Genomic DNA, 27,512 nt, shown 5'->3' on the forward strand with positions numbered 1-27,512 from the left:
CAGCTCGCTTAGCACCTGATAGAGGTGATACCAAAAGAGTACCATGTACCAGGTAATATGGACAACTTTTTTCCAATGGAAAACCAAAAACGCAGAGTAGAGTAGAGTTCAGCCATTACCACGCGGTGGTAGAGAGCGACATGCTACCCCACCCCTATCTATGCTACTCTACTCTAGTGCTTTATTCTACTAAATATTACTCTGCTCTACCCTCCTCTCTTCTCTCTACCCTACTCTCATCGGCTCTTGTCTGCTTGTTGGGTTGCAGGGCGGCTCACAAGCCGTGGTTTGACTTGTAAACCGAAGGTTGCTCCACCGAGAGTGTCAAAATGTCCCTGAGCTAGACCTCTCACTCTAACTGCTCCTGACGAGCTGGCAGTAGTCCTGCATGGTTGACTCCGCAGTCGGGTGAATGTTTGGCAATATTGTTAAGGGCTTTGAGTGGCCACTGGCTAGAAAAGTGCGGTGTAAATGCAGTCTATTTAGTTTATACCACTCAACTCTTCTCCTGTGCATCCCTTCACCCCTCCTCCAGGCCCATGTGCTTCGTGAAGCAGCTGAGCTGCCCCAGTACGGGGCCTACCGTCCCACATGTCGTCCACCACGCCGCGCGCCAACCTGGCCAAGGAGCTGAGAAGTACTCCAAGGTGTCCTTCGATTATGCAAGCTTCGACGTCCAGGTGTTCGGGAAGCGCATGCTCGCACCAAAGATGCCCACCAGCGACACCTCACCGCGCGCCTTCAGGGGTGAGTCCCCGGGGATCCGTCGTTGTCAGGTCTCCTTTCCGCGTTCTGTGCTGCTGTAAGCCGCTGGGTGGAGTACGGACGGCCCTAAAGCTAGGGTTGTGTTTGCCCCCCCACAGCCAAGCCCTCCGTCCCCAAGTCCCTGTCCCCCAGCCTCTGTCTCCATGGTTACGGCAAGGGGGCCCAGCCTACGACTACGCCCACGACGCCGAGGCGGCGCACATGGCCGCCACCGCCATCCTCAACCTGTCCACGCGCTGCTGGGAGAAGCCAGAGAACCTCAGCACCAAGCCCGACACCAAGGTACCCAGGGCCCCACACGTTGATCTGGTTAGCAAGGTACCCAGGGCCCCCACACGTTGATCTGGTTAACAAGGTACCCAGGGGCCCCACACGTTGATCTGGTTAGCAAGGTACCCAGGGCCCCCCACACGTTGATCTGGTTAACAAGGTACCCAGGCCCCCACACGTTGATCTGGTTAACAAGGTACCCAGGGGCCCCACACGTTGATCTGGTTAGCAAGGTACCCAGGGCCCCCACACGTTGATCTGGTTAACAAGGTACCCAGGGCCCCCACATGTTGATCTGGTTACCAAGGTACCAGGGCCCCCACACGTTGATCTGGTTAGCAAGGTACCCAGGGGCCCCACACGTTGATCTGGTTACCAAGGTACCCAGGGGCCCTGGTTTAACAAGGTACCCACGGGCCCCCCTAAGACATGAACATCTGAGGTTATTTATTCCAAAATGAATCTTGACGTTTAGACGACCACATTAAAAGACATTCACATCCAAACACTTAAACATCGGGCCTCATCGTCCAGAGATCCTTCCAGGTGGAGGCATCAGGCAAACGACACATTTGTGGAAAGAGGGAGGACTATTAAAACTGTAATGAAGTCATGCAGCTGAAGATATATTTATTGCAAAAAATACTGCAGCCTTTTTGTCACTTCAACTGTTCTGTCAATATAGCAACAACCATTCCTCTTCCCCAAGTGCTTGCGGAAATAGAGATTGTATTAACTGATTGTATTGCAGATTGAACCTTGGAAGCCAAACTGAGGGAGATTAGAGGAGAGTGAAAGAGAGAGAGGGAGAGAGAGAGAGAGAGAGAGAGAGAGAGAGAGAGAGAGAGAGAGAGAAGAGAGAGAGAGAGAGAGAGAGAGAGAGAGGGAGAGAGAGAGAGAGAGAGAGAGAGAGACAGAGAGAGAGATAAGTAGAGCGGGAGAGAGACAGAGACAGAGAGAGAGAGATAAGTAGAGAAGAAGATAGACAGAGACAGAGAGAGAGAGAGAGCAGAGAGAGTAGAAGAGAGAGACGAGAAGAGAGAGAGAGAGAGAGAGAGAGAGAGAGAGAGCAGAGAGAGTAGAGAGAGAGAGGGACAGAGAGACAAAGACAGAGAGAGCGAAGGACCAGGGTTTGTGAGCCTAAATAAAAGACAGATATTTTGTTTTCTACCTGTGCCCTCTCTCCCACCAGCCCTCTGTCTGAATACATCATAAGGGACACATTGGTGTTGAGGCACGGTTGCATCACCTCTCACACTCCCTTCTTCATCTTCTCGTCCCTCACGCTTGCTGTGTTTTGTTATTGAATTTGGCCAACCGCCATTTCCCCTGGACTACTTTTTACTCCAGTTAGCCTTCCTGCCATTATTTGTTGGACGGAAATCAACCTCACCCTCTCCCTCTCCCTCCCTCCCCCCCCTCCCTCTCGTCCACTCTCTCTTTCGCTCCTCCCTCTCTCTTAAGCTGTCTCTCAACATTTTCCTGTTACTTTCTATGTTTCACTGTTTTAATATGCTTGTCTCTGTAACAACCTTTCTCTCTATCCCTCTCTCTCTCTCTCTCTCTCTCTCTCTCTCTCTCTCTCTCTCTCTCTCTCTCCCTTCTCTCTCCTCTCTCTCTCTCTCCTCTCTCTCTCTCTCTCTCTCTCTCTCTCTCTCTCTCTCTCACTCTCTCTCTTTGCCTCTCACTTTGCCTCTCTCCCTCTCTCTCTTTTATTTTCCCTCTGTGTGCACAGGAGGAGTAATTGAAGCACAGCTTACCCCACATTGTGATTTTTAAAAGCCTTTTTGCCTCACAGAGTGCAAGAGAGAGAGAGAGGGAGACTGACTGCTTTTATAATTCTTTCGATTTCCTGACACAATTTTAAGAGAATATAAAAGAGGCAAAGCTGGATATATCTGGCAGCATGTTGATCCACAGGGCGAATCCACGCCCGGGCTTAGCAGAACATCAACATGTCAGAGCTCATTTAGAAATCAACATCAAACATCACATTACATATTAAAACACTGGGCTAATCAACCAGAGGGGGGGACGTTTTCCTGGGATCTGTTCCCAGTTCTCACTTCCACCGTTTCAGCCTTTTTTTTTCTCTCATCACATAAGAACGCCATTTTGATTTGAATACTGCTGTTCCTCGCTCCTTGCTCTACATCCATTCACACATCGGGCCGGTGGTACACTAGATTGGACTTCTTGGCTATCGGACATAGAAGTTTATTACCAACATGTTTTGCAAAGGAAGGCCCTCATCAAGCTGATTCTTGCCTGTGTGCTGTGATCACAAAGAGGCCTGGTTGGGTCAATATAGACTGCTGCGGCTTCTTTCATGTGCCTTTCTAAGAGTGTGTAGCACCCTATCATAGGCACTAAACTAGCAAACAAATATATTTTGTCAAGGAAAGCATTAAAGGAAGATGTAGCCACTATAACCAATGTTTACAAGGTTAAATATACTTTTTGATTTCTAACTTTAGAGTTGCATAACGTCACAAAGTAACACATTTTTCTATAGAGTATATAATAATAATAATAATACATTTAATTTAGAGGCGCCTTTCAAGACACCCAAGGTCACCTTACAGAGCATATAGTCATCATTCAAAACTATGTAAAACAGACTAGGAATAAAAGGAAAACAGAGGTTAAACATGAAGAATAATAATAATTAATAACACTCAAAGACGCCTAAAGTGAAGGGGGGACCTCACTAACCACCACCAATATGTAGCACCCACTTGGGTGATGCACGGCAGCCAATCGGTGCCAGAACGCTCACTACACACCAGCTTGAGGTGGAGAGTTAGGGATGAGGTGGAGAGTGAGGGAAAAGAACATTTAAACACTATCGACCATATTTAAACACTATCGATCACATTTAAACAATATCGACCACATGTAAACACTATCGACCACATTTAAACACTATCGACCATATTTAAACACTATGGACCACATGTAAACCCTATCGACCACATGTAAACACTATCGCCCACATTTAAACACTATCACCCACATTTAAACACTATGGACCACACGTAAACCCTATCGACCATATTTAAACACATATATATGCACCACAATGCAACACAACTACCCTCAAGAGGGTAGTTATAGCATACAGAACGACAGGAACCGTTGTCATTATACATGCGTCTCATAGCGTCTACTACTATTGGCTCATCGTCCTGGGACATTGCTTCTTACAGTAGATAATGTCTGGTGTCCGGTATTATTTCAGATTGACAGTGTCTTCTGTGTCAGTGCCTGCTGCAGGCTCCACTCCCTATGGCCCCCTGAATGGAGACCTGATGGCTCTGTGCAGTGTGGCTGAACCCCCTCTTACCCCTCTCGCTCCAGGAGACGGCCATCGAGGTGGACGAGAACGGCACCCTGGACCTGAGCATGAAGAAGGCCATCAAGCGGGAGGGCAGCCTGTCAGGGGCCAGCCCCGGGGTCGGCTCCCCGGGCCCCTCCTCGAGTGCGTCCTCCTCTTCCCCCCATCCCCACGGCGACGGCAGCGGGATGACGTCGCCGCACCATGGCCACGCCTACAAGCAGGAGGAGTGGGAGGGACCTCTGGACTACACCAAGCCCAACCGCCAACGGGAGGAGGACATGGACGAGGTCAGGGAGCAGAGAGACACTGTCTGTCTGTCTGTCTGTCTGTCTGTCTGTCTGTGGGGGGACACTGAGGGCAGTACACTGTCTGTCTGTCTGTCTGTCTGTCGGGGACAGGGACACTGAGGGCAGTACACTGTCTGTCTGTCTGTCTGTGGGGGGACACTGAGGGCAGTACACTGTCTGTCTGTCTGTCTGTCTGTCTGTCTGTCTGTCTGTCTGTCTGTCTGTCTGTCTGTCTGTCTGTCTGTCTGTCTGTCTGTCTGTCTGTCTGTCTGTCTGGGACAGGGACACTGAGGGCAGTACACTGTCTGTCTGTCTGTCTGTCTGTCTGTCTGGGACAGGGACACTGAGGGCAGTACACTGTGCTGTCTGTCTGTCTGGGACAGGGACACTTAGGGCAGTACACTGTCTGTCTGTCTGTCTGTGGGGGGACACTGAGGGCAGTACACTGTCTGTCTGTCTGTCTGGGACAGGGACACTGAGGGCAGTACACTGTCTGTCTGTCTGTTGGGGGACAGGGACACTTAGGGCAGTACACTGTCTGTCTGTCTGTCTGTTGGGGGACAGGGACACTTAGGGCAGTACACTGTCTGTCTGTCTGTCTGTCTGTTGGGGGACAGGGACACTTAGGGCAGGGGTTCATTACAAAGTGTGCTTTCTCAAAACCTATCAGGAGACAAACAGCTTCCTCTGGGCTGGAATGTGCTTGTTTGAGGTTGTTTTTTCTTTATTTTCCTCAAACTTTTTGCAACACGCTTCAGAATTATTTGAGTTGTGTTTTCATCATTAATTCAGGGGAGAGTGGGAGCCCTGCTCTCTTTACTGGGAGGTGTATTGTTCTGTTAAACGTGCCATGTGCACATCAGAGTGCGTGTCAGGTATATTGCACCATCCCGGCTTTGGCGCATATGCAAATTTCTCACTCCTTTGAACTTTTCAAAAGAAACACAAAGGGCCATGAATGTTAATTTTTGATGAGTCCACTCGCCGGGTTTGGAAGCAGCACTTGTCTACAAAGAGTAATGCAGAAGAGAAATAGAAAAGGAAAGAATAATTGTGTATTGTTCATTTTACTTAGAAATGCAGAGGCTGCATTTAGTAAACAACAAGGTAATGAAAAAGTATTCTCTGAACCAAAACATGATTTAAAAATAAACCCAAGCCACACAAACAGCACTTTACACGTTATTCAAAGAACCATACACAATTACACACACACACACACACACACACACCACACACACACACACACCACACACACACACACACACACACACACACACACACACACACACACACACACACACACCCACCCACGCACCCATGCAGAGGTCCTATCAGGAGGGCAGCTGTGGTACCGGAGGTATGGCCGGACTGAGAGTTGCTGGTTCGTTCCCTGCTCATGCGCATCGCCCCTTCTCTGCTAATTGTTTGTGTACAGGTGTTAATGCAGGGAATCAGAGTGGCCCCAGAGGTCAAAGCAGCATATGCAGTCCAATGACTATTTGTGATGGGTTTTATTTTCAGATCGAGCACACCGGTCAGTCATTTGCGTCGTCCGACCAGGAGGACTGTGACATGCTGCAAGAGGGTCATGAGGACAGGAAGTACCCGGGAGAGGTCACCAGCCCAAACTACAAGGTCAAGTTCCCAGCCAAGGACGCCAAGAAAGACTTGCTCTTGTAAGTGAAGCCCGACGGGAGGCCGATTAACACTCGGACCGGCTAAGATCGAGTTACTCTTGGACACTCAATCTTACCCGTCCTTTCTCTCTTCCTTCCCTTCCCTCCTTGTCTCCGCCACTCATTTCTTTGCCCCCTCCAGGTGCCCCACACCTGGCTGCGATGGCAGTGGTCACATCACAGGGAACTACGCGTCCCATCGCAGGTAGACCCACGCCCACATCTGTCTCAGGGCTTTTTATTTGGTCCTGAGTCCCCAGAGGCAATAACATAACATGGGCAACAGGAAGCGAGGTCGATAAATGACTTTGATATGCATCAGTAATTTAAGGCCTTTGCCTGCAGTTTTGCTCTTCCTCAGTGACCTTGGTATGCCTTGCATTCTTGATTTTCCTTCACTCACGACTCCTTTTTTCCCACCCTCTCACTCTCTCTCTCTCTCTCTCTCTCTCTCTCTCTCTTATTTTTCTCTATCCTCTTGCACCGGCGCCCTCTTTTTCTCTTTACTTTCATCTTGGGCTTCTGTACCTCCCCTCTCCTTCAGTCTATCTGGGTGTCCTCTCGCTGATAAGAGCCTTCGCTCCCTCATGGCGGCCCACACTGCTGAGCTCAAGTATGTCTTCCTTTAACTTGACTTGCCCTTTCCTGCACCTGCCCCTTTCATGTGCTCTCGTAACACACTGACTCTGCCCCTCACTGACTCTGCCCCTCACTGACTCTGCCCCTCACTGACTCTGCCCCTCACTGACTCTGCCCCTCACTGACTCTGCTCCTCACTGACTCTGCTCCTCACTGACTCCTCACTGACTCTGCTCCTCACTGACTCTGCTCCTCACTGACTCTGCTCCTCACTGACTCTGCTCCTCACTGACTCCTCACTGACTCTGCTCCTCACTGACTCTGCTCCTCACTGACTCTGCCCCTCACTGACTCTGCCCCTCACTGACTCTGCTCCTCACTGACTCTGCTCCTCACTGACTCCTCACTGACTCTGCTCCTCACTGACTCTGCTCCTCACTGACTCTGCCCCTCACTGACTCTGCTCCTCACTGACTCTGCTCCTCACTGACTCCTCACTGACTCTGCTCCTCACTGACTCTGCTCCTCACTGACTCTGCTCCTCACTGACTCTGCTCCTCACTGACTCTGCTCCTCACTGACTCTGCTCCTCACTGACTCCTCACTGACTCTGCTCCTCACTGACTCTGCTCCTCACTGACTCTGCTCCTCACTGACTCTGCCCCTCACTGACTCTGCTCCTCACTGACTCTGCTCCTCACTGACTCTGCTCCTCACTGACTCACTGACGTGGCGATGCTGCCCTCTGTGCTGCTGTGTCCGTCACGGTTTCCTGCTCTCTATCGCGCCCCTCCAATGTATTCTTATTGAATACTTATCAATTGTATTGTTACCTTTTACAATTGTAGCCATACTTTCCATCGCAACATTTTTGCTTCGATGGCGGCAACAGAATCAGGAGAGAGGAACTCTGAGAGAAAGATGGGACATGTTTGGATAATTTATAACGCCCGCATAATATCATTCATTAGTATATGCTACACCTGAACCTCCTAAGATGGTGCAATTTGATTGGTTTACTATCTCAGGATATTGGGCAACATCCCATGATTGAGATCTCGAACTCGGGATATTGCGTGGCGGTAATAATAAAAACGCTAATAAAAACAAATAAACCGCTAATAAAAACAATTAAATCCCGGGAAAAAGTGTTATCTTGCTTATTTTTGGAGTGTCACCTCAGGCTCCATGAATAGTGTACTGTAATACTATTCACTTCGCCTTTGGCGAATAATTGTTAATTAGTGTTGAAGATGAAGCTACAAGCCTTCTATAAACCATACTGGTTGCTTACTCTCTAAAGTATAACCTCTTGACCCCAGATGTCCAACACCTGGATGTGATGGATCAGGTCATATCACCGGAAACTACTCCTCTCATAGAAGGTAACACACACACACACATACACACACATACACACACACACACACACACACACACACACACACACACACACACACACACACACACACACACACACACACACACTCACGTACACACACGCACACACACACATCCACATGCACACACAAACACACACATATACACACACGCACGCACGCACAGACACACACACACACACAAACCCGCACGCACACACACACACACACGCACAAGCACACGTACACGCACGCACACACACACAGACTATATTTGAAAAAAACAATAATAATACTGATATACTGAGCTCACACAGTGCATACATATACACACAAGGCTAGAGAAGTCTAGAGACAGGTCATGTCGGCATTAGACGGGGGCCACACAAACACACTATTTTTGAACCTTTCTATTACATAGTTTCTGGACATATTTGGCAGTTTTGTGCTAATTGCCATTCAACTAGATTTAACTCCTACTGGAGTTTTAACAGCTAATTGGTATTACCTCTTACCTCTTCTGGAACTCTTTGAAAAGCTTACTTCCCTATAGTGTTTTTATCTTTATGTGTATAAGATATAAAGTCATGTCCAACGTTGGTACTTTGGAACGGCGGGGTCAGGTGACATCTTGTTGAAGATCTTTTCCCGCCCTATGTTATCAACTCCATACTCTCTGTTTTCAGTCTGTCTGGGTGCCCGCGTGCCAAGAAAAGTGGAATTAAAACATCTCCTACCAAGGACAACCAGGAGGACTCCGAGCTCTTAAAGTTCGTACCGCTCAGAAAAGCCATAATGCCAGCTTTTAGTACAACTAATGGGACAAGTAAAAAGATCAAAGTGCAATCAATAAAACCAACAGGGACAGTCATTCATGAGTCATCGATAGAACCAGTGGTGACCGAATCCCTCAATAAGTCACCTGTTCATGGGATGATACACTCTCTACATGCTGACTCCATTGACCTCAGTTCATGGCAGAGTAATGCATCTTAGATTGCCAATACATCAGACATATATGTGCTACATCTTGTATTTGCACCATTTAATGCACAAGCATTGTGTCTTCTTCTGTCTTGATAACAGCTTGGTTAACAGCTTGTGTGTCATTGATGTGGTTTAACATGGGTTTCAGAGAAAACCTTGTTATGTGTCAGTAGCATTGTTGCATTATTGTAATTCTCATGAAACTATGAAAGCTACAGTATGAAATGCTTAACTAGAAGGACCTTATACTTATCTATGTCATGCATCTTCTCAGTAGGTTCTCCTGTAATATGTTTAAATAGTGTTCATTTAACCATTTGCACCATTGGATCTCCACCTCCTCCACCTCCTCCTCCTCCTCCTCCTCCTCCTCCTCCTCCTCCTCCCCCTCCTCTCCTCCACCTCCTCCTCCTCCTCCTCCTCCTCCTCCTCCTCCTCCTCCCCCTCCTCTCCTCCTCCTCCTCCTCCTCCTCCTCCTCTCCTCCTCCTCCTCCTCCCCTCCTCCTCCTCCTCCTCTCCTCCTCTCCTCCTCCTCCTCCTCCTCCCCCTCCTCTCCTCCTCCTCCTCTCCTCCTCCTCCTCCTCCCCTCCTCCTCCTCCTCCTCCTTTCCTCCTCCTCTCCTCCTCTCCTCCTCCTCCTCCTCCTCCCCCTCCTCTCCTCCTTCTCCTCCTCCTCCTCCTCCTCCTCCTCTCCTCCTCCTCCTCCTCCTCCCCCTCCTCTCCTCCTTCTCCTCCTCCTCCTCCTCCTCCTCCTCCTCCTCCCCTCCTCCTCCTCTCCTCCTCCTCCTCCTCCTCCTCCCCTCCTCCTCCTCTCCTCCTCCTCCTCCTCCTCCCCGTCCTCCTCCTCCTCCTCCTCCTCTTCCTCCTCCACCCCATCCTCCCCCTCCCCCTCCTCCTCCTCCTCCTCTCCTCCTCCTCCTCCTCCTCTCCTCCTCCTCCCCCTCTTCCTCCTCCTCCTCCTCCTCCTCCTCCTCTACCTCCTCCTCCTCCTTCTCCTCCCCCTCTCCTCCTCCTCCTCCTCCCCCTCTTCCTCCTCCTCCTCCTCCTCCTCCTCTACCTCCTCCTCCTCCTCCTCCTCCCCCTCTCCTCCTCCTCCTCCTCCTCCTCCTCACCGCCTCCTCCTCCTCCTCTCCTCCTCCTTCTCCTCTCCTCCTCCCCTCCTCCCCTCCTCCTCTTCCTCCTCCTCCTCCTCCTCACCTCCACCCTCTCCCCTCCCTGGAGCCCCCCTCTCTAACCCTCTCCCTCCCTCTTCCTCCCCTCAGCCGGTGCCCTGTGCCAGGCTGTGACAGCCTGGGCCACATCAGCGGGAAGTACGCCACGCACCGCAGCGCCTACGGCTGCCCGCTGGCCGCGCGGCGCCAGAAGGAGGGCGTCCTGAACGGGGCCCCCTTCAACTGGAAGGCCTTCAAGACCGAGGGCCCCACCTGCCCCACGCCGGGCTGCGACGGCTCGGGACACGCCAACGGGAGCTTCCTCACCCACCGCAGGTACGTCCCCCCTGAGGGCTGGACCGCTCCGGTCAGAGACAGAGGTACCGGGACCCGGTGGCCACGGGAGCACCAGGCTCGTGTTGTATGGATAGCCACTGTGCTGCTCTGGACTGTCACCTGGCGCCACGTTGGCCCCTCGCTGTAAGGGCCCCGTAGCCTCATGGTTCCTAAGGACTGCTCTGCTCCTCAGCCTCTCAGGTTGCCCCAGGGCCTCGTTTGCCAAGAAGAAAGCCAAGTTCTCTCCGGAAGACTACCTTAATGCCAAGTTCAGACCTGCTGACGGTAACATCACAATCACAAGTACATTAGCTGCCCTTACATCATGTTAGGCTCTTATTGTGTTACCTTATATGATATTACATAATATTATATTCTATTGTTTTACATTGTTACATTGCATTAGATTCCATATTATATTGAATAACATGACCTTAACTCAGTTATCTTACATATAATGACATTAAGCACACATTAAAAGATATTACATTATATTATGCAATACTACATTATATGACATTATATTGTATTACATTATATTGATGATATTATGTTAGGCTATATTCTACGATAAAACCTCATATTATGTTATATTACATTAGACTGTTATGTTTCACTCCATTCTATTACATTACATCCTAGTGCGTCGTATTATCTTGCGTAGTATCCTGTAGGGTGACCCTTCTCTTCCGCCCCTCCTAGTTCTGGACAACGATGAGGACATCCAGCAGCTCAACAAGGAGATCAACGACCTCAACGAGTCCAACACCGAGATGGAGGCGGACATGGAGAACCTGCAGACACAGGTGGGTTAACCTCTCTACCCGACCTGAGATGAAGCTGGTGGGTTTACCTCTCTACCCGCCCTGAGGTGAGGCTGATGGGTTAACCTCTCTACCCACACTGAGGTGAGGCTGATGGGTTAACCTCTCTACCCACACTGAGGTGAGGCTGATGGGTTAACCTCTCTACCCACACTGAGGTGAGGCTGATGGGTTAACCTCTCTACCCACACTGAGGTGAGGCTGGTGGGTTAACCTCTCTACCCGCCCTGAGACGAGGCTGATGGGTTAACCTCTCTATCCACGCTGAAGTGAGGCTGGTGGGTTAACCTCTCTACCCACACTGAAGTGAGGCTGGTGGGTTAACCTCTCTACTCACACTGAAGTGACCCAGGTGGGTTAACCTCACCATCCACACTGAGGTGAGGCTGACCCAGGTGGGTTTACCTCTATATCCACACTGAGATAGAGGCTGGTCAACTTGCAGACAGGAGGGTTTCACTCCTTCTATGCCACAAGTGAAGATCCAAGGGAAAGTACAGTTATACTTTCACTAGATTTGTCCTTATCTAAACCACTCTGCTCCTCCTTATAGTTCATTACCATGTTCATGTTTGGTTTATAACCAAGTGCTTGTAAGTAAACACCTCCTATTAATAAATGATTTAGTTATGGTAGAATAAGGAAATGACACAAGCCCGACACAAGCCCGGTGTTTAAGGTGCTCGAGGAGGAGGTCAGCTTCTACACCATGCATGTGGAATGAAGAGCAACTTTCTGCTCTTATGCACCTCTTTAAATATGTTCTCAGTATTTAAAACATGTGCATTTAGCCTCCCCCATATAAACATGGAAGAAGAACTTCTTTGTATCCATCACCCTTACTCCAACTGGCTTTTACTTTCAGCACTGGGTTCTGTTTTACTCAGATAAACACACACACACACACACACACACACACACACACACACACACACACACACACACACACACACGCACACACACGCACACACACGCGCACACACACACACACACACACACACACACACACACACACACACACACACACACACACACACACACACACACACACACACACACACACACACACACACACACACACACACACACACACACACAGCCCTCTGAGTGTGAGCTCGGCCCTGACGGTGTGTATGGGGGGGGTCCAGCAGATCTCTTCCATGGAGAAGAACCTGAAGAGCATCGAGCAGGAGAACAAGGTGATGGAGGAGCAGAACGAGGCCCTCTTCATGGAGCTGTCGGGGCTCAGCCACGCCCTCATCCGCAGCCTCACCAACATACGGCTGCCACACATGGTAAGCACACGCACACACACACACACACACGCGCACACACACACACACACACACACACACACACACACACACACACACACACACACACACACACACACACACACACACACACGCACACACACAAAGACCAAACACACACACACACACACATGCACACATGTATACACACGCACACAGACACATTCATTGAACGCATGAACACTCTTGAAGCCCCCTGAAAGCGCCAAATCCAGCCCAATAACCGGCTACCGGTTGCATCCATCTTGCCGAACCCTTGCTCTCAGTTGATAATAGGTTTCCATGTTCCTCCACTTGCAGCAGGAGCCAATCACAGAGCAGAACTTTGAGCGCTACGTCAGCACGCTGACCGACATGTACACCAACAAGGACTGCTTCCAGAGCCCGGAGAACAAGGCCCTACTGGAGACCATCAACAAGGCTGTGAAGGGCATCAAGGTGTGACCGGTCTAGGCTGTGTGTGGAGCACAGAGCTGGGAGGGGGGGGGGGGGGGGGGGGGGGGAGATGACACCCAAGGAGCAGGACGTCAGGATGAGAAGGAGGAGGAGGAGGACGTCCAGAGGCCGCTCATATATTATAACAGGAATTTAAAATACTTAATTTAAAAAAAAAAAACAACGAAGGGCATTCAGGTTTTCTAACTAAATGGCAACTTCAAAGTTAACCCAGGGAGCGCTCTGTCTAGCGAAGATCTCAACGACAAGAAGAGCAACGAGGACCAAAACCCACACCGGTGCTGCTGCTGGGATTGGAGAAGGAGAGAGGAACCAAAACATTTGGGTCAGAGTGGATGAAATGGGGAATAACGGTACGAGATATTTGGCAGATTTTAATTTGCTGTATGTTGAGCTGTTTTGTGTCCTTATTGTTTTTTTTGAATGGAGGTCTTTTGAAGGTGATTAGTTAATAAGTCCTCCTGGCCAGGGGACAGGAGAGCTGATGAGCTGAAGAGTGCTACAGGTAGACCTCTTCTCGCTTTCCTTCTAGAACATTCAAGGTTTCCCTTTGGGAGTTAATGAGCTGGAGAGGCTTGAAGGCTCTGCTATCTATCAATGAGCGCACAACTGAGCAATATCAAAAGCCAAACGCTGAACTTTATGTTGTTGCTGTGGCAAGACATCAACAGTGCAAAGCTGACTGGAAAAGGAGAAGTGACTTCAGGAGGGCTGACAGTGCTCTGCTCTACTGTAACAGTTCAGGTTGGACCCATTTTAAACAACAACTAGACATGATAGAGGTAATATTGTTCACATGTCAACCAGTTAGTCATATCAAGAATATTTATCAACATAGAAAATGCACTTCATTTCAATGACTAGTTTTGTGGTACAATAATTATTGTAATATATTGATTATTTAAATTTGTGAACTTTTAAATTGTAATTTATTGCCATTTACGTTTTATCAATGTTTATTTATTTGAATTAAGCTATTTATTAATGTTGTTTTGTTTAAAAAAAACAATGCATCTCTAATGATTAAGATAGTCAAAGTGATTTCGGAATATTTTAAAATCTATATAGATAACCAACCACACTTATTTAGTTTTAAATACTTTTTGAAAGCATTTTTAATTGCTAATATTTTATATCCAACAAAGTTTTGATAATTTTCTAAGAAAAAGTTTTCCTTTTTGTTGATATCGATTTTTCCCCATTTTGCTCATTATGTTACTGGTACATTCTAAACAGCCTGCTGAAAAAGGAAGTATGTATTTATTATTTATTTAATATGAAACAATTTGACTGTGATACGGTAGTACATCTATTTTGTTATTTATGTGCGTGTTGTGATGGCTAAGTCTGAGTATTCTTAAACTTAAAAACATCCACAGCTAATATTTAAATAAAGAGAAAAATCAATACAAAAAGCGTTTGATTACTTAGGCTTACATAGACATACCAGCAGTACCCCTTAGGGGTTTAAAAAAAGAAGCAAAATAACCAACAATAGCAATTGTCGTTCTTTTGGTATCTGGTTTCTGTGTGTCAGCCATCTTGTGTTTGCTTTCGTCAGGTGAAATCAGACCAATAAAATAAAGAGAAAATCAGCATAAATCAAATGTTACCTCTCCCAAGCGCTTTGTAGCAAACCAGCACTGGTTCACCCAAACCTGTCATGTACCATAGTAATGCCTTTTGATGAATTATATCTGTTTCTGTTTAATGTTTCTTTTTTTATTTTATTTTAATTATTTTTCAACCAAATGGTACATTTATTGGGCTATTTTCCAGCAATGGGTTTAGGTTGGATGTATTGGTCTAAAACACACAGAAACACTGACATATCCAACCCTCAAGGACAAGATGGCCTCCTTTTGACAAATTTATATCGGATAAGCATATACACCTTTGTAGCCTTACTCTAGATTTTAATTTTTTGATGCACGAAGTGCCACTAATAAACCCTCACTTTCTTTCCTGATTACTCATATTCTGCGATGTAACGCAGTGTAACGCACTGTTACTCTACAGTGTACCACAGTGTAACGCACTGTTACTCTGCGATGTAACGCAGTGTAACGCACTGTTGCTCTGCAATGTACCGCAGTGTCTGGCCAGGGGCCGTGGCATCAGAGTGATTGTTTCAGATGCCTTTATTTCTCTGCCAAGATGGCCATACGTACGCTATATATACATTCTGTATAAATAGACCTTAAAGATGCTATATATATGAATATAAACATACCTATATTTTTCCAGTGTAATTGTTGACTTGCTCTTACTTCTTGTATTCGCTTATCAGAGGTTCACTAGCTGTCTGAGAGGGATGCAAGAATGTTCTGGTTACAGTTGATTATAAACGTATTAGTGATGAATAACCGTCCATTTGATATCATTCAGAAACCGCCCCGCTATTCTGTTGATTGTCCAAGGCGATAGGCGTAAAGAGGCGAAACAGTTCATTTACTAAACTTCAGTCGTCATTGTTTTTTTTCTTTTCACTTCTTCTATGGATGCTGTGTAGTACTCGATGAAAACTTGTACTGTATGTTGTGCTGCCCTATTTGAAAAATGGTTGACAAAATGCAGGCCGTTTCAAGCCCCTTTTGTTCCTAAGTGTCATGTGACTTCATGTACAAGTAAAAGGTGATGCCTCTGAATAATGTTCTGCACAAACTGTACAGCTATGTTGTGCAGCTGTTGTATTGTTATGGTAAGGCCTGCTCTCTGTGATACTCGCCCATGTAGAACCTTAACAAATGCAAACAAAAAAAAGAAAAGAGAAAAAAGAAATGCTGGACCCCTTGGTCTCTGTGTGTTGCGAGCTACTGTGCTGTACTCTAGAATAACCTGTTAGACTCAAAAGGCATGTTGTAAATGTGCTTTTTATTAGCCAATGTAGAATCAAACTACCTTGTGCACTTCCTCAATAACCATTGAAAATGCCAGCATGTGGAGTTTTACCTTGTAGGAATACATGTAGATCATTGCCACTAGCACACGTCAGTACATTCACCCCACCAGAGGCTGTGTTAGCGAGAGATACACCGTGTGATCCCTTTGATGTAAAAAAAAAACATCCAATAACAAAATCCAACATTTGGCCAGATGCTGGAAGGGTTCTGAATCAGTGGTGTGATTCAGGATTGAACCAGTGTTTGACAAAGCTTGGGGTTGTGTGATGAGGAGAGTGATACCATCTCTTTCAAACAAGCCACTCTGACTGAGCCCACCAAAATAGATTGTTAGAAGACAGTGTTTGGTTCTCAGGTGAGCGGAGAGAGCGCCGCTACTCAGCAGAGCAGAGTGCAGCCATGAGGGTCAGCTCGTCGGCTCAGGCCAGAGGCACTACAGCGGCGTAGGCAGCGAGTGTGTGAGATGAGATGAGTGTGGGAGTGGAGATTGATTCAGCGGGCCGCTCCATCTCCCTCGCTGAGGTTAGGGAGGAGGCGTTTAGTGCATAAATATGTATCTGTCACTCGAAGGAATGTCAAAGCTTTTCATGACTTTTATACCCTGCCCTCCCTCGCTTCTACTCTAACCTTTCCACGGGGTGGATGTGTTATTTTATGCATTTGATTAACCAAGTAGCTTATTCTTCATGTCTTGAGATTCATAACCATACTACATTTGGGTATTAAGACTGAATATTTTCCTAACTTATTTGATATGGCATGACCCCTTCTAAATGACTTGATCGGTTATCTAATGAGGTATGCCAGTAGTACTACATGAAACGCAGAACCTTTCCTCAAATGGCCCTTAAGGAGGGTAAACGTTATCGATGGTTATATTTTGCGCCCACGCACAATTCTCTTTACTTAAATGTACTGGGTAATAGAAGATATTTTTTGTAACAAAGAAAAGTATGAACCAAAACCGGTTAGTCTTGTTTCCCAAGACTCCCCTTAAGCGGGAATAAAACTCAAGACAGCATCCGGGAAAACAAGCCTGACCAAAATACCGTTCGATCTTTAGAGAAAGGAGCCCCCTTCTGCTCTAATCTGGTTTCAGATTAGTTTTAATTTAGAACACAAACTAGACACAAGCAGAATAACCACGCGCACGGAACAGAGAAACTAAAAATCCACAAACACTGAGCAGGCAGAAAGGTCCGTTTAAGTGGCCCTTTTCATCAAGCTGAAGTCAACCAAAAGCCCCCCATGTACCAACACCCCACCCATAGATCACCTGTGTTCGTTGATCTGTGTGTTCTGATCATGTGTGCCTTTCTCACATCATTCATTTCAAGAAAATATATGTTTACACAGACCTGTTTCCAGTCCCACTTACAAATATTCAATTGGGATCTGAATCTCTTTATCAGTTATTTCGGTGAAGGTCAGGTTACTGTTTAACAAGAAACAAAAACGAACAAACAAACACAAATGTGTCTTTCACTGTATGTGCAGGTGGTGGGTATGGATATCGCCATGGTGACACAACTGTTCATTTACAGAGGCATACAAAACATGTGAGGTGAAGAAACTGTGATCTGATGCTGTCAATTCAGGTATTAAAGCTGCATGGACAGTTTCTGTAAAAGCAGTACATTGTCATCCTAGATAATGCATCAGTAGTGCAGGGCATTATTTTGAAACAACTGAAAGTCTCTGTACATATTTGTATTAAGAAGAAACAGTGTTATTGTTGTTGTAATGAAGACGAGTGGAAAATGTAAAACTAAAATACTAAATAGAGTTTGTGACTTACAGTGAAACTTCCCCAGCCAAGGCTTGCCCTGCTACCACATTTTTACAGAGATGAGATATTTTTACTGGGTGCTTTTCTAGGCATTGATATTGATATCTTTTTGAATAATTAACAAAACTTCCAACATTACAAGCACTTCCACAAAGATAGATTGTATGGTGATTTTTGTTACTTTTGTAGAAAGCCATTCCTTTGCTAATGCACCATTTTGTAAAGCGGGCAGGTCTTGGCTGCGATCCTTTTGGTTCCTTGTTTTGTCGATCTCTTTGGGAAATAAACCGCTGTAGATTGGCCAATTTTGTGACTGTGTGTTTGTATACTTGTGTACATGTTCCCCTGTTCATGTGTCAGTGTTATAAACCAGAGAAGTGATGTCAGTTCTTGTGGAGGTATGAACCCTTTTAAATGTTCTCTATGAAAAAAATAAACGAATAAAGAATTGTGACTCTCACTTGCCTCTTCTATTTACCTGAGTGTATTTGCATGCATACCTGCATGTGTGTGTGTGTGTGTGTGTGTGTGTACATGGACGTATTGATGTATTCATGACATCTCTTTAGTAATGCTCTGAGCAAGAGGGGAGCTTTAACGTCCATGGAGGTCTGATAGCAAAGCAGAACAATAACCTACCAATTTGTGTTCTATTTATGCGGGGTTAAAACACTGACATCTGCTGGACAATGCTTCATCCCAATGCTTGCTGTACTCAAAACACACAAAAGGTCACACATGCAACATGCATCATGAAATGCATCCCCGGTCGTTTCTCCAGATCGGCAGAAATTGACACTGACAACTTTGACCTTTAGGGGCGAGTGTTCTGCTGAATGAGCTGCACAAGCTTCGGCTGCTGCTTCTAAGGCTATACACAAGGTGAGACAGGAGCCCCGTCATGTAGAGTTAAACACCTATTTTTTCCTTTCATTTGATATTGGCCTACTGTAGTTGACAAGACAACCATAGTTTATGTTTATTCAATTAAAAAAACATGAAAGATATAATAATGATAACATGATATAAATTATAACAATATAATAACCATATGGTTATTAGGCATTCAGCTTATCTGTGGATACAAGGTGTCCACAGATACTTTGTATCCACAAGGTATCTAGACGGTTTACCATTGTTATATTATTACTATTTTTTTATTTTTTATTATTACATTTCTTAAATTATGGCATTTAATGATTACCGTCAACCACACACAGACGTATGATCCATGGTTATTCGATATTAAAAGGCCAATCCTGTGTTGTCCACATGTTGAGGAACCGAGCCACAGAATTGTTTTGTGTATTTGTAAAATAAGTTGCATTAAAGTCATTCTGAGTCTGATTCTGTGTTGTTATCTGTGAGCTCCTTTAGGTCCTCTTCAGGGAGCTTTGCTTATGACGTCATTGCGTCACGTATGACGTCAGCGCGTCGTCCGGCCCAATGTTTACATCGTGGAGCGGTGTCCCTGATCCCGACGAAAATTTAAAGAACAATACTGACGACTAACCAAACCGATCGGCATCACCATAAGGTATAGATTGTGTTTAGTATCGGTGTTTCAGATGTTGTCTCACGGGATCCGTCTCAAGTCGTCCACCAGGGTTCATGTCTCCACGTTTCTTCTTACCACACACGGGTTGTGTTGTTGCTGTTTTTTGGGGAGATTCTAACGTTTTGTCGCATTACAAACAAAACGCTTGACGTGATTAGCCTTTCCATCTATGTGGATGTATATCCAAAGTGTTGTGATGTTGTTGTGCTGCTCCTCGGTGTTGAACACGAGCAGTGGACATGCAGGTGTTAATAACATGATAATAAATAACATGAGGAGGGATGATGAGTGTGTGGTTCCACACGTCCCTGGGTCGACTCTAATGAAAGGATAAACGCACTTTGCGTGTATTCTGCTTCCATGGGTTAAGCCAATGTGATATTCTCCATTTGGCAGGAAGTGTCAGCTACACTGGCCTACTGAAGCAAAGCTCCTCTGAACAGGGCTTACAGAGCCTCCTGTGGTCATGACCAGGAGTTACAACGTCCCCCTGTGGTCATTACCTGGGGTTACAGCGCCATCCTGTGGCCATTAAGTCTTCGTTCAAAACAGCATTCATTTGAATCCATATCATTGCACAGAAGATGAAAATGTCCACACTGTTTCTCGGAATATATCTTCTTCTACCTGGTTATAAGGCCGAATTTGACATCAAAGGAGGGGATTGAAATGCAAAGAAGTGCTTTTATTGATTCATAGCATGGCCATCATCTGGTCGTTGTGGTCTGTGGTTTCTCTCACTCCCATGTCCTGGCCTTCTGCGGCTGGTCCTCCTTTGAACCACATCTCAGCTGCACTAATGTACTGCTGACCATCTCAATGTACCAACTTCCTTCTTTGAAAAACAAATGCACCTAACCAAAACCACCATTAAGTAATGAATAATAATTACTCTGGGCATTTTTTTGCCTTAAATTATAAATAATTACCCACTCTTCCTATTTAAACATTTATTGATTGGATAGTGATTTCTCTCTGTCATTTGTTGATTTTTATGTATTCTGCCTTAAGTTCTCTGGTTGACCAGGAGTTGCACTGAAGCACATTTCTTCTAACTGTTAAGGCGAATCTAGCGATACTTGAAGAGTAAACCCTTGGCCTCTCTCTCTTTCCCTCCCTTTCTCTCCATCTCCCTCCCTCCCTCCCTCTCTCTCCCTCCGACTCTCTCCCTCCTTCCGTCTCTCTCCCTCCTTCCGTCTCTCTCCCTCTCACTGCCTCCCTCCGTCTCCCTCCCTCCATCTCTCTTCCTCCCTCCATCTCTCTCCCTCTCTCTCTCTCTCCCTCTCCCTCCCTCCGTCTCTCTCCCTCTCCCTCCCTCCGTCTCTCTCCCTCTCCCTCCCTCCGTCTCTCTCCCTCCATCTCTCTCCCTCTCCCTCCCTCCGTCTCTCCCTCCGTCTCTCTCCCTCTCTCTCCCTCCGTCTCCCTCCCTCCGTCTCTCTCCCTCTCTCCCTCCGTCTCTCTCCCTCTCTCTCCCTCCGTCTCCCTCCCTCCGTCTCTCTCCCTCTCTCCCTCCGTCTCTCTCGTGTTCTCCAGGCGAGATGGGCGGAGCAGTCAGCGCCGGAGAGGACAATGACGAGTTGATTGACAACCTGAAGGAGGCCTACTACATCCGCTCGTGCCTGGTGGAGCGGGCCTTCCGAGCCATTGACCGCGCCGACTACTACCTGGATGAGTACCGGGAGAACGCATACAAGGTGAGAGGTGTGGCTGGTCAGGGCAATGGACCCTTGGCTCACAGCTGACCCCCTGCAGCTAAAAGGAGTGGCCGACTCAGAACAGTTCATTGTAATATGATAACACATTACGAGGGTGTCAATAAATGGCCACCAAATGGCTGTAAAGGATCCCATTGAGTTGTCACTCATGCAGGGATAACAGTTTTGACAAAAATGCAGCATTAAGAGATGATAGTTAGGAGGGTCAGTCTCCTTCCCCTAACATCGGTTTATTGTCTTTAGTGGGAAAGGTGCCAAGAGGCATTCAATCCCGGAACAAATGACGAGGCAGTAGAAGAAGTCTAGATGAATGGCTGTCTTCTACTGTTCACTATCCCTGTTTTCTGGCACGGTCCTGATGTTGAACGTGACACACCAGAAAACAACAAAGGCATACTGATTATATACTTGCAATGAGAAAACAGCCCTATTTAACACCGTCTCCTGCCCTCTGGGGTCAGGATCTAGCGTGGCGGCACGGGAACATCCACCTGTCGGCTCCATGCATCTACTCGGAGGTGATGGAGGCCCTGGATCTGTACCCTGGGCTCTCCTTCCTCAACTTGGGCAGTGGGACGGGCTACCTCAGCACCATGGTGGGCCTGATACTGGGTAAACACAGGGCTTTCTATCCTTCTACCATAGAGCACGGGACCACATGATGATGGCTACAACAGAGGGACTTACAAATACCATGTGACCCTGCGGAACCTGTATCTCTCCCCCTGTGGGACCCTAGGTTAACAAATTAGTAAAAAACTATACCTTGCTATGCAGTATGCACTCTTCAATCGATCTACAGTCACACACTGATCTACTGGATGTATTTCGAAGTCTGAGCTACAGCTTAATGTTTTAAACATGGCAAAGCAGAGGACAAAAAATAAACAGAAACAGGGCGAATCACGGCTGTATATAACAATTAGATGCAACATATACTTGCTGTTGGGGTTGTGGTTGTAATGTCATTAATAATTGATGAATGAAGCGATGTAGTGACGCTCCGCGGTCTGTCCTAGGGCCATTCGGGGTCAACCACGGGGTGGAGCTCCACGCTGACGTGATCGAGTACGCCTACCAGAAGCTGGACAACTTCATCAAAACCAGCGACAGCTTCGACAAGTGCGTGTGGGAGCCCACTGACCCATATCCTAAAGCACCGTTTGTTAGTGCGGCGATGAACTTGGCAGTAAATTTCTGATCTCATTTCAGTTCCTTTGATTTTATATTAAATGGTGTATTTAATTTCACTGTATAGTTTCTGTATTTATTTATTGATTGATTGAAGCCCTCCCTACAACTCTGGCCTCTTGTTAATGTTCCCTTAGTTTTAATTGTGTTATACTTTGTGTTTTACGGCCCTTTGTAGACATTATTGTAAAAGGTGCGGAGCACATCCAGCACCTCATTCTATTGTTACTGATGACTATTCCTCCTGTCCTGGATCCCTTTCCACTCTGCAGGTTTGAGTTCTGCGAGCCGTGCTTCGTGGCGGGGAACTGCCTGGAGATCCCCCCCCACAGCCGTCAGTACGACCGGGTGTACTGCGGGGCGGGGGTGCAGAAGGAGTACGAGAGCTACATGAAGAACGTGCTCAAGGTGGGGGGGGTCCTGGTGCTGCCTCTGGAGGAGAAGGTGGGTACTGCACCAACACCCCCCCCTCTTTTATGATCAGGATAGGAGATACAATAAGAGTTTCTCAATCGTATAATAAAGGCTGTTTATTTTTAATAAATAACTGTTTATCTTCAGTACAATACATTATGAAATGAGGTGTCCTCGACTAAGATCTAGCATAGTCTAATCTGATTCATCATGCCAGACCTGTAACCATATCTGATTATCTTTTAAAATACGCGACTCAATGAAGCCTTATTTGTTGTGACTTTCGTTCTCCAGAGATGTCTGTAGAGAGGGTTCTCCAGTCTGTAGAGAGGGTTCTCCAGTCTGTAGGGAGGGTTCTCCAGTCTGTAGGGAGGGTTCTCCAGTCTGTAGGGAGGGTTCTCCAGTCTGTAGGGAGGGTTCTCCAGTCTGTAGACCTACATCCATAAGCTCTGATTATTAACAATGTTAAAAACCTGTGAATGATGCTTTTCAGCATTTAGAACAAATGCAGACCATTCAGCCCAAATGTAGACGTTTTTTTAGGGATAATGCAACTGCCATTACAAAGGTTCCACTACAGGTAAACCCGCACAACTTTCCTGACACGCTGATTTAACTACTGAAGACCAAGTTGACTCATTGTCTTTCAATCGAAGAATTTAATCAGCGAAGAATCAAGATCACCCCTAGTATCAATATATATTTATTCTGTATCAGTTTTCAGTGTTCAGACTCAAACATGATGATTCCGTCCTGTGTCCCTATGATTCAGTTCTTCCAGTGATTGAATTCAGTTCTGTTCAGTTTAATTAACGGCCTCCTTGTTGCCGTGTTCCCCCAGCTGACCAAGATCACCCGGACCGGCCCCAACAGCTGGGAGACCAAGAAGATCATCTCGGTGTCCTTCGCTCCTCTGGTCCTTCCCAAATACAACAACAACGGCAAGCCCAAGGCCGTGCCCTTACGTGAGTCCCACGGGGCTGTTTCTATCGAATGCTTCTATCCTATTTTTTCTATCCTAGGCTTCCATCCTATATTTCCATCGTATGTTTCCATCGTATGTCTCTATCGTGTGTTTCTATTGTATGTTTCCATCGTATGTTTCCATCGTATGTTTCCATCGTATGTTTCCATCGTATGTCTCTATCGTGTTTCTATTGTATGTTTCCATCGTACGTTTCTATCTATTCTTTCTATTTATTCGGTAAAGCTTCAAGTTTATTGTTGGCTCATTACGTAAGCTTTTACCAGCCCCATTATTATGTCCAGTATGAGTTTGAACAGTATCATGTCCAATAGTACATCTGTATGAAGGGGGTGGAGGTATGGACCATTATGACTCCCAGTATGAGTATGACCAGCATCATGTCCCATAGTGCACGCTGCTGTTCGTCCGTCTGTATGAAGGGGGTCGGGGTGAGGAGGGGGTACTGACCGTGTCCCTCCACAGCCGTGCTGGAGGTCCGCTCCCTGCAGGAGCTGGCTCGCATCTCCATCCGCCACGCCCTCCGCGTGACCCGGGACGGGGCGGGGGGCGGCGGGGGGCCGGCGCGCGGCCGCGGCTCCTCCTTCAGCGTGGGCCGGGGCCTGGCGGTGGCCGGGCTCCACAAGTACGGGCCCCGCTTCAAGCGGCGCCGCGTCCACCGCCGCCACAGCAACAGCCTGGCGCCCGGCGGGCGGGCGGCGGCGCAGTCGGGCTCCGCCCCCCCCGACGGCAACAACAACAACGCCCACCACCGCCGAGCCAGGGAGCGGGGGGCCACGGAGGAGGAGGACGACGACGACGACCGGGAGGCCCGGCGGCGCCGGAGGGGGGGCCGCAGGGTGCTGAGGGGCACGCCGGGGGAACCCGAGGCGGCCGAGGAGCCGGCGGAGGACGGCGACGAGCCGAGGGCCCGGGGGGAGACCCTACGGGCCGAGCCCGCCGTCAACGTGCTGCGGGAAAGGATTCTGGGGCTGCCCCTGCCCGAGCCGCTCAAGATGTATCTGCTGTACTACCGGGAGAAGTGAGGCCAGGCGCTCAGGGCACGCACACAGCTAGGGCTCCACTCAGAGGGGGGGGGGGGGGGGGCTGAGTGATCCCACCCTCTCCCACTGCAACCTGAACCAGGCAGGACTCTCTGAGCTGCTCTGAGTCGCTCCAAACACTCTTCCTCTGCATACGACCCTGGTGGATCGGCCGTCTTCTCCCATTCATCGCCACCTTGTTCAAGTGCTTCTTCATCTCAGTGGCCCCCCCCCCCCCCCCCCCCCAGAGACTCTTTCAGCCGATGCTAGGTGGTACCCAAGCTTGCTATGCATGAAGTAAGAGAACATTTCTGACGATCATTTCATTTCAGAAATCCGAGAAAGATTTCTAAGTCGTAGCTTTTTTTTTAAGAACAGCGCCAGAAACCCAACGTATGAATAAAGCACATTCAGTCATTCTCCTCACAGGGAGTAACTCTCGGTGTTCCACAAAGGTGTCTGATCTGCTATGTAATGCATCGATGCATGGCATGTACACCATACCCAACGTTAACTACGAGCAGATCAATGGGGGTCCACAGGTCATGTGAGGGGAGCTCAGGGCTGCTTGCTACGGTCAGGTTGTTACAGGTTGGGCCTCCTGCTTCCTGACCATGGCTGAGGGGGGAGAGATGGGACCAAGAAGCCAAATTGATTTGGCCTCTGACCCTGATGTGTTTCTATCAGAATGCCGGGGTTCAGGAGTGTTTGAGAGAAGAACAAAGCATCTTAGTTTCGGTCTTGTGAGCAACTTGTTGAAGAAGAACTCGATTGCCATGACAGGGGACGAGTCCAAGACTGAGTAATTCTTCTCCGTAATACAAGACTTGAATCCAGAAGCGATTTTTGTTAAGATTATGTATGGTTTTAGGGATGGAAATCTAAATAGATCACACCTCAACTGTTTAAGAGAATTAGTCAACAGAGCATTGTTCGTAGTGGTGTCGTGTCCCTCTGAATGAAATGAACATTTTTACGGCATCTGTTTGATTTTGAGTTTTATTTTGACGCAACTGGATTCTCTAGAGAACTGAATCAATGCATTTATTTCCTTTTCACAAGTTGAAGGATGTGTCTGTGTGTATCAGGAGGAAATTGACTTTCGTAATGACATCAATGTCATATTTCCTCTGTACAACCAAACAGGGAACCACTCTAAAATGAACCATGTTTTTTTTCCTATATTCCATCTTACATCCCACAGCAAGAAATAATTATTACCAGGCAAAATAGTTTTTATGCATCCATTTTTAATTTACTTTTAAGGATTGCTATTGCTTTTTTGGTTCTTTTTATATTACTTCATGGCATGATATTGTGTTCAGTTTCACGTTTTCTCACCAATGAAATCAATAACCACAGATTTATTTTTATATGTGGTACATCATTTTCATCCCTTTCCAGTTGGATGGGCATTCTTTTTGCACTGTAGTTTGGAAACTGGTACCTTTGATGCCAAATCTCTTTTCATTGGACTATGGACTCTCAATAAGTGGCTTCTGAGTTATTTTGAGTTATTTTGAAGTAACGAGACCAATTAAGTTCTCTGTCATTATTTCAGTTAATCTTATTCATCATTTTAAATAAATCAATTGTATTTTGAAGTGATTGTTTCAGGAATTTTCTTTTTATGCTAGCTTACCAGCCTTTTGCTGTACAAACGTTCAGCCCAGTGAGTTAATTCTTCTTTAAAAAAAAAAAGTGTTTTTCATCTCTATTAGTAGCAGTTCATATTCATATTGAGTACATACAACTGGAATAAACATAAGGGAAAATAGAATCCCTTACAAGTCAGTGTGATATTTCATGAATCCTTTATTTCTCTGAAAATGCTGATTAACATGTGGCGTTTGCCTCGTCTATAGATACTGTATGTACAACCATTCCTGTAATTTCCTAAAAAGATCATTGTTCATTTCATTTCTCTATTCTCCTTTCGACTCTCTACTGAATGTCAAGATTTTGCTTCACGTCTAAGTCAAGTGAGTTGTATCACCCATGTGTTAATAAACTCCATATATACCAATACTTTCTAATAGTTAAGATTTGAAGGGACTTAGGTTGACTACAGTCAAGGTGTGATATTCTTCAGTCATTGCGTTAATCAATTGATGAATAACAGTATACATTGGTCTTTGATATAATTGTCTTTAATCATCAGAAACACTATAGTAAAGGACAGCACTAGACAGATCTTGGTGCACCAGCATATTTTCTGTTGCACAGAATCATGGTCAGTTACTAAAAGATGGTCATTGTAGTCTTTTATGAAGTTTTAATTTCTGTGGTGAGGCTGTGGAATACATACTATTCACATGTGTTTTTGGGGGGAGTTAATTTCCTAACACTCAAACAATCCAAATTCCTAACAAATCAAGCTGGCTAGAATCATGCAGCAGGTATACAACTTTGCCACACTGAGGTAAAGTGAATTATGACTTCCCAATAAGGATTTAAGTACAGTGAGACAGATCAGTCTATAACTTAAAAATGTAAAATGTTGTTGTAAATCCTTAGCTATTGGTTGAGAAGGGTATTTTAGGGTAATCTATACATGGCATTTGAATTTG

The 27,512-nt window shown here is 46.6% G+C and overlaps 2 protein-coding genes across 2 annotated transcripts; both read left to right on the top strand.

Moving 5' to 3' along the window:
- Positions 1-388: 388 nt before the first annotated feature.
- On the top strand, positions 389-18,517 carry myt1b (myelin transcription factor 1b). The gene is given in 18 exon segments (XM_060055236.1): positions 389-408; positions 536-555; positions 558-599; positions 602-628; positions 631-747; positions 864-929; positions 932-1,047; positions 4,396-4,662; positions 6,187-6,341; positions 6,484-6,546; positions 6,886-6,954; positions 8,243-8,305; positions 8,986-9,069; positions 10,548-10,772; positions 10,966-11,057; positions 11,475-11,578; positions 12,748-12,891; positions 13,210-18,517. Coding segments are annotated over 18 exon segments (1,818 nt in total). The 3' UTR covers positions 13,354-18,517.
- A 956-nt stretch (positions 18,518-19,473) lies between these two features.
- LOC132460993 (protein-L-isoaspartate O-methyltransferase domain-containing protein 2) lies at positions 19,474-26,968 on the top strand. Its single transcript, XM_060056006.1, has 7 exons — positions 19,474-19,594; positions 21,149-21,309; positions 21,792-21,942; positions 22,350-22,452; positions 22,794-22,965; positions 23,777-23,900; positions 24,386-26,968. Exons 2-7 carry the CDS (start codon positions 21,154-21,156, stop codon positions 24,943-24,945), a joined length of 1,266 nt encoding a protein of 421 aa, XP_059911989.1. The 5' UTR covers positions 19,474-19,594; positions 21,149-21,153; the 3' UTR covers positions 24,946-26,968.
- Positions 26,969-27,512: the final 544 nt, after the last annotated feature.

Source organism: Gadus macrocephalus, chromosome 1, assembly GCF_031168955.1.
Source record: "Gadus macrocephalus chromosome 1, ASM3116895v1".
Classification (NCBI taxonomy): domain Eukaryota; kingdom Metazoa; phylum Chordata; class Actinopteri; order Gadiformes; family Gadidae; genus Gadus; species Gadus macrocephalus.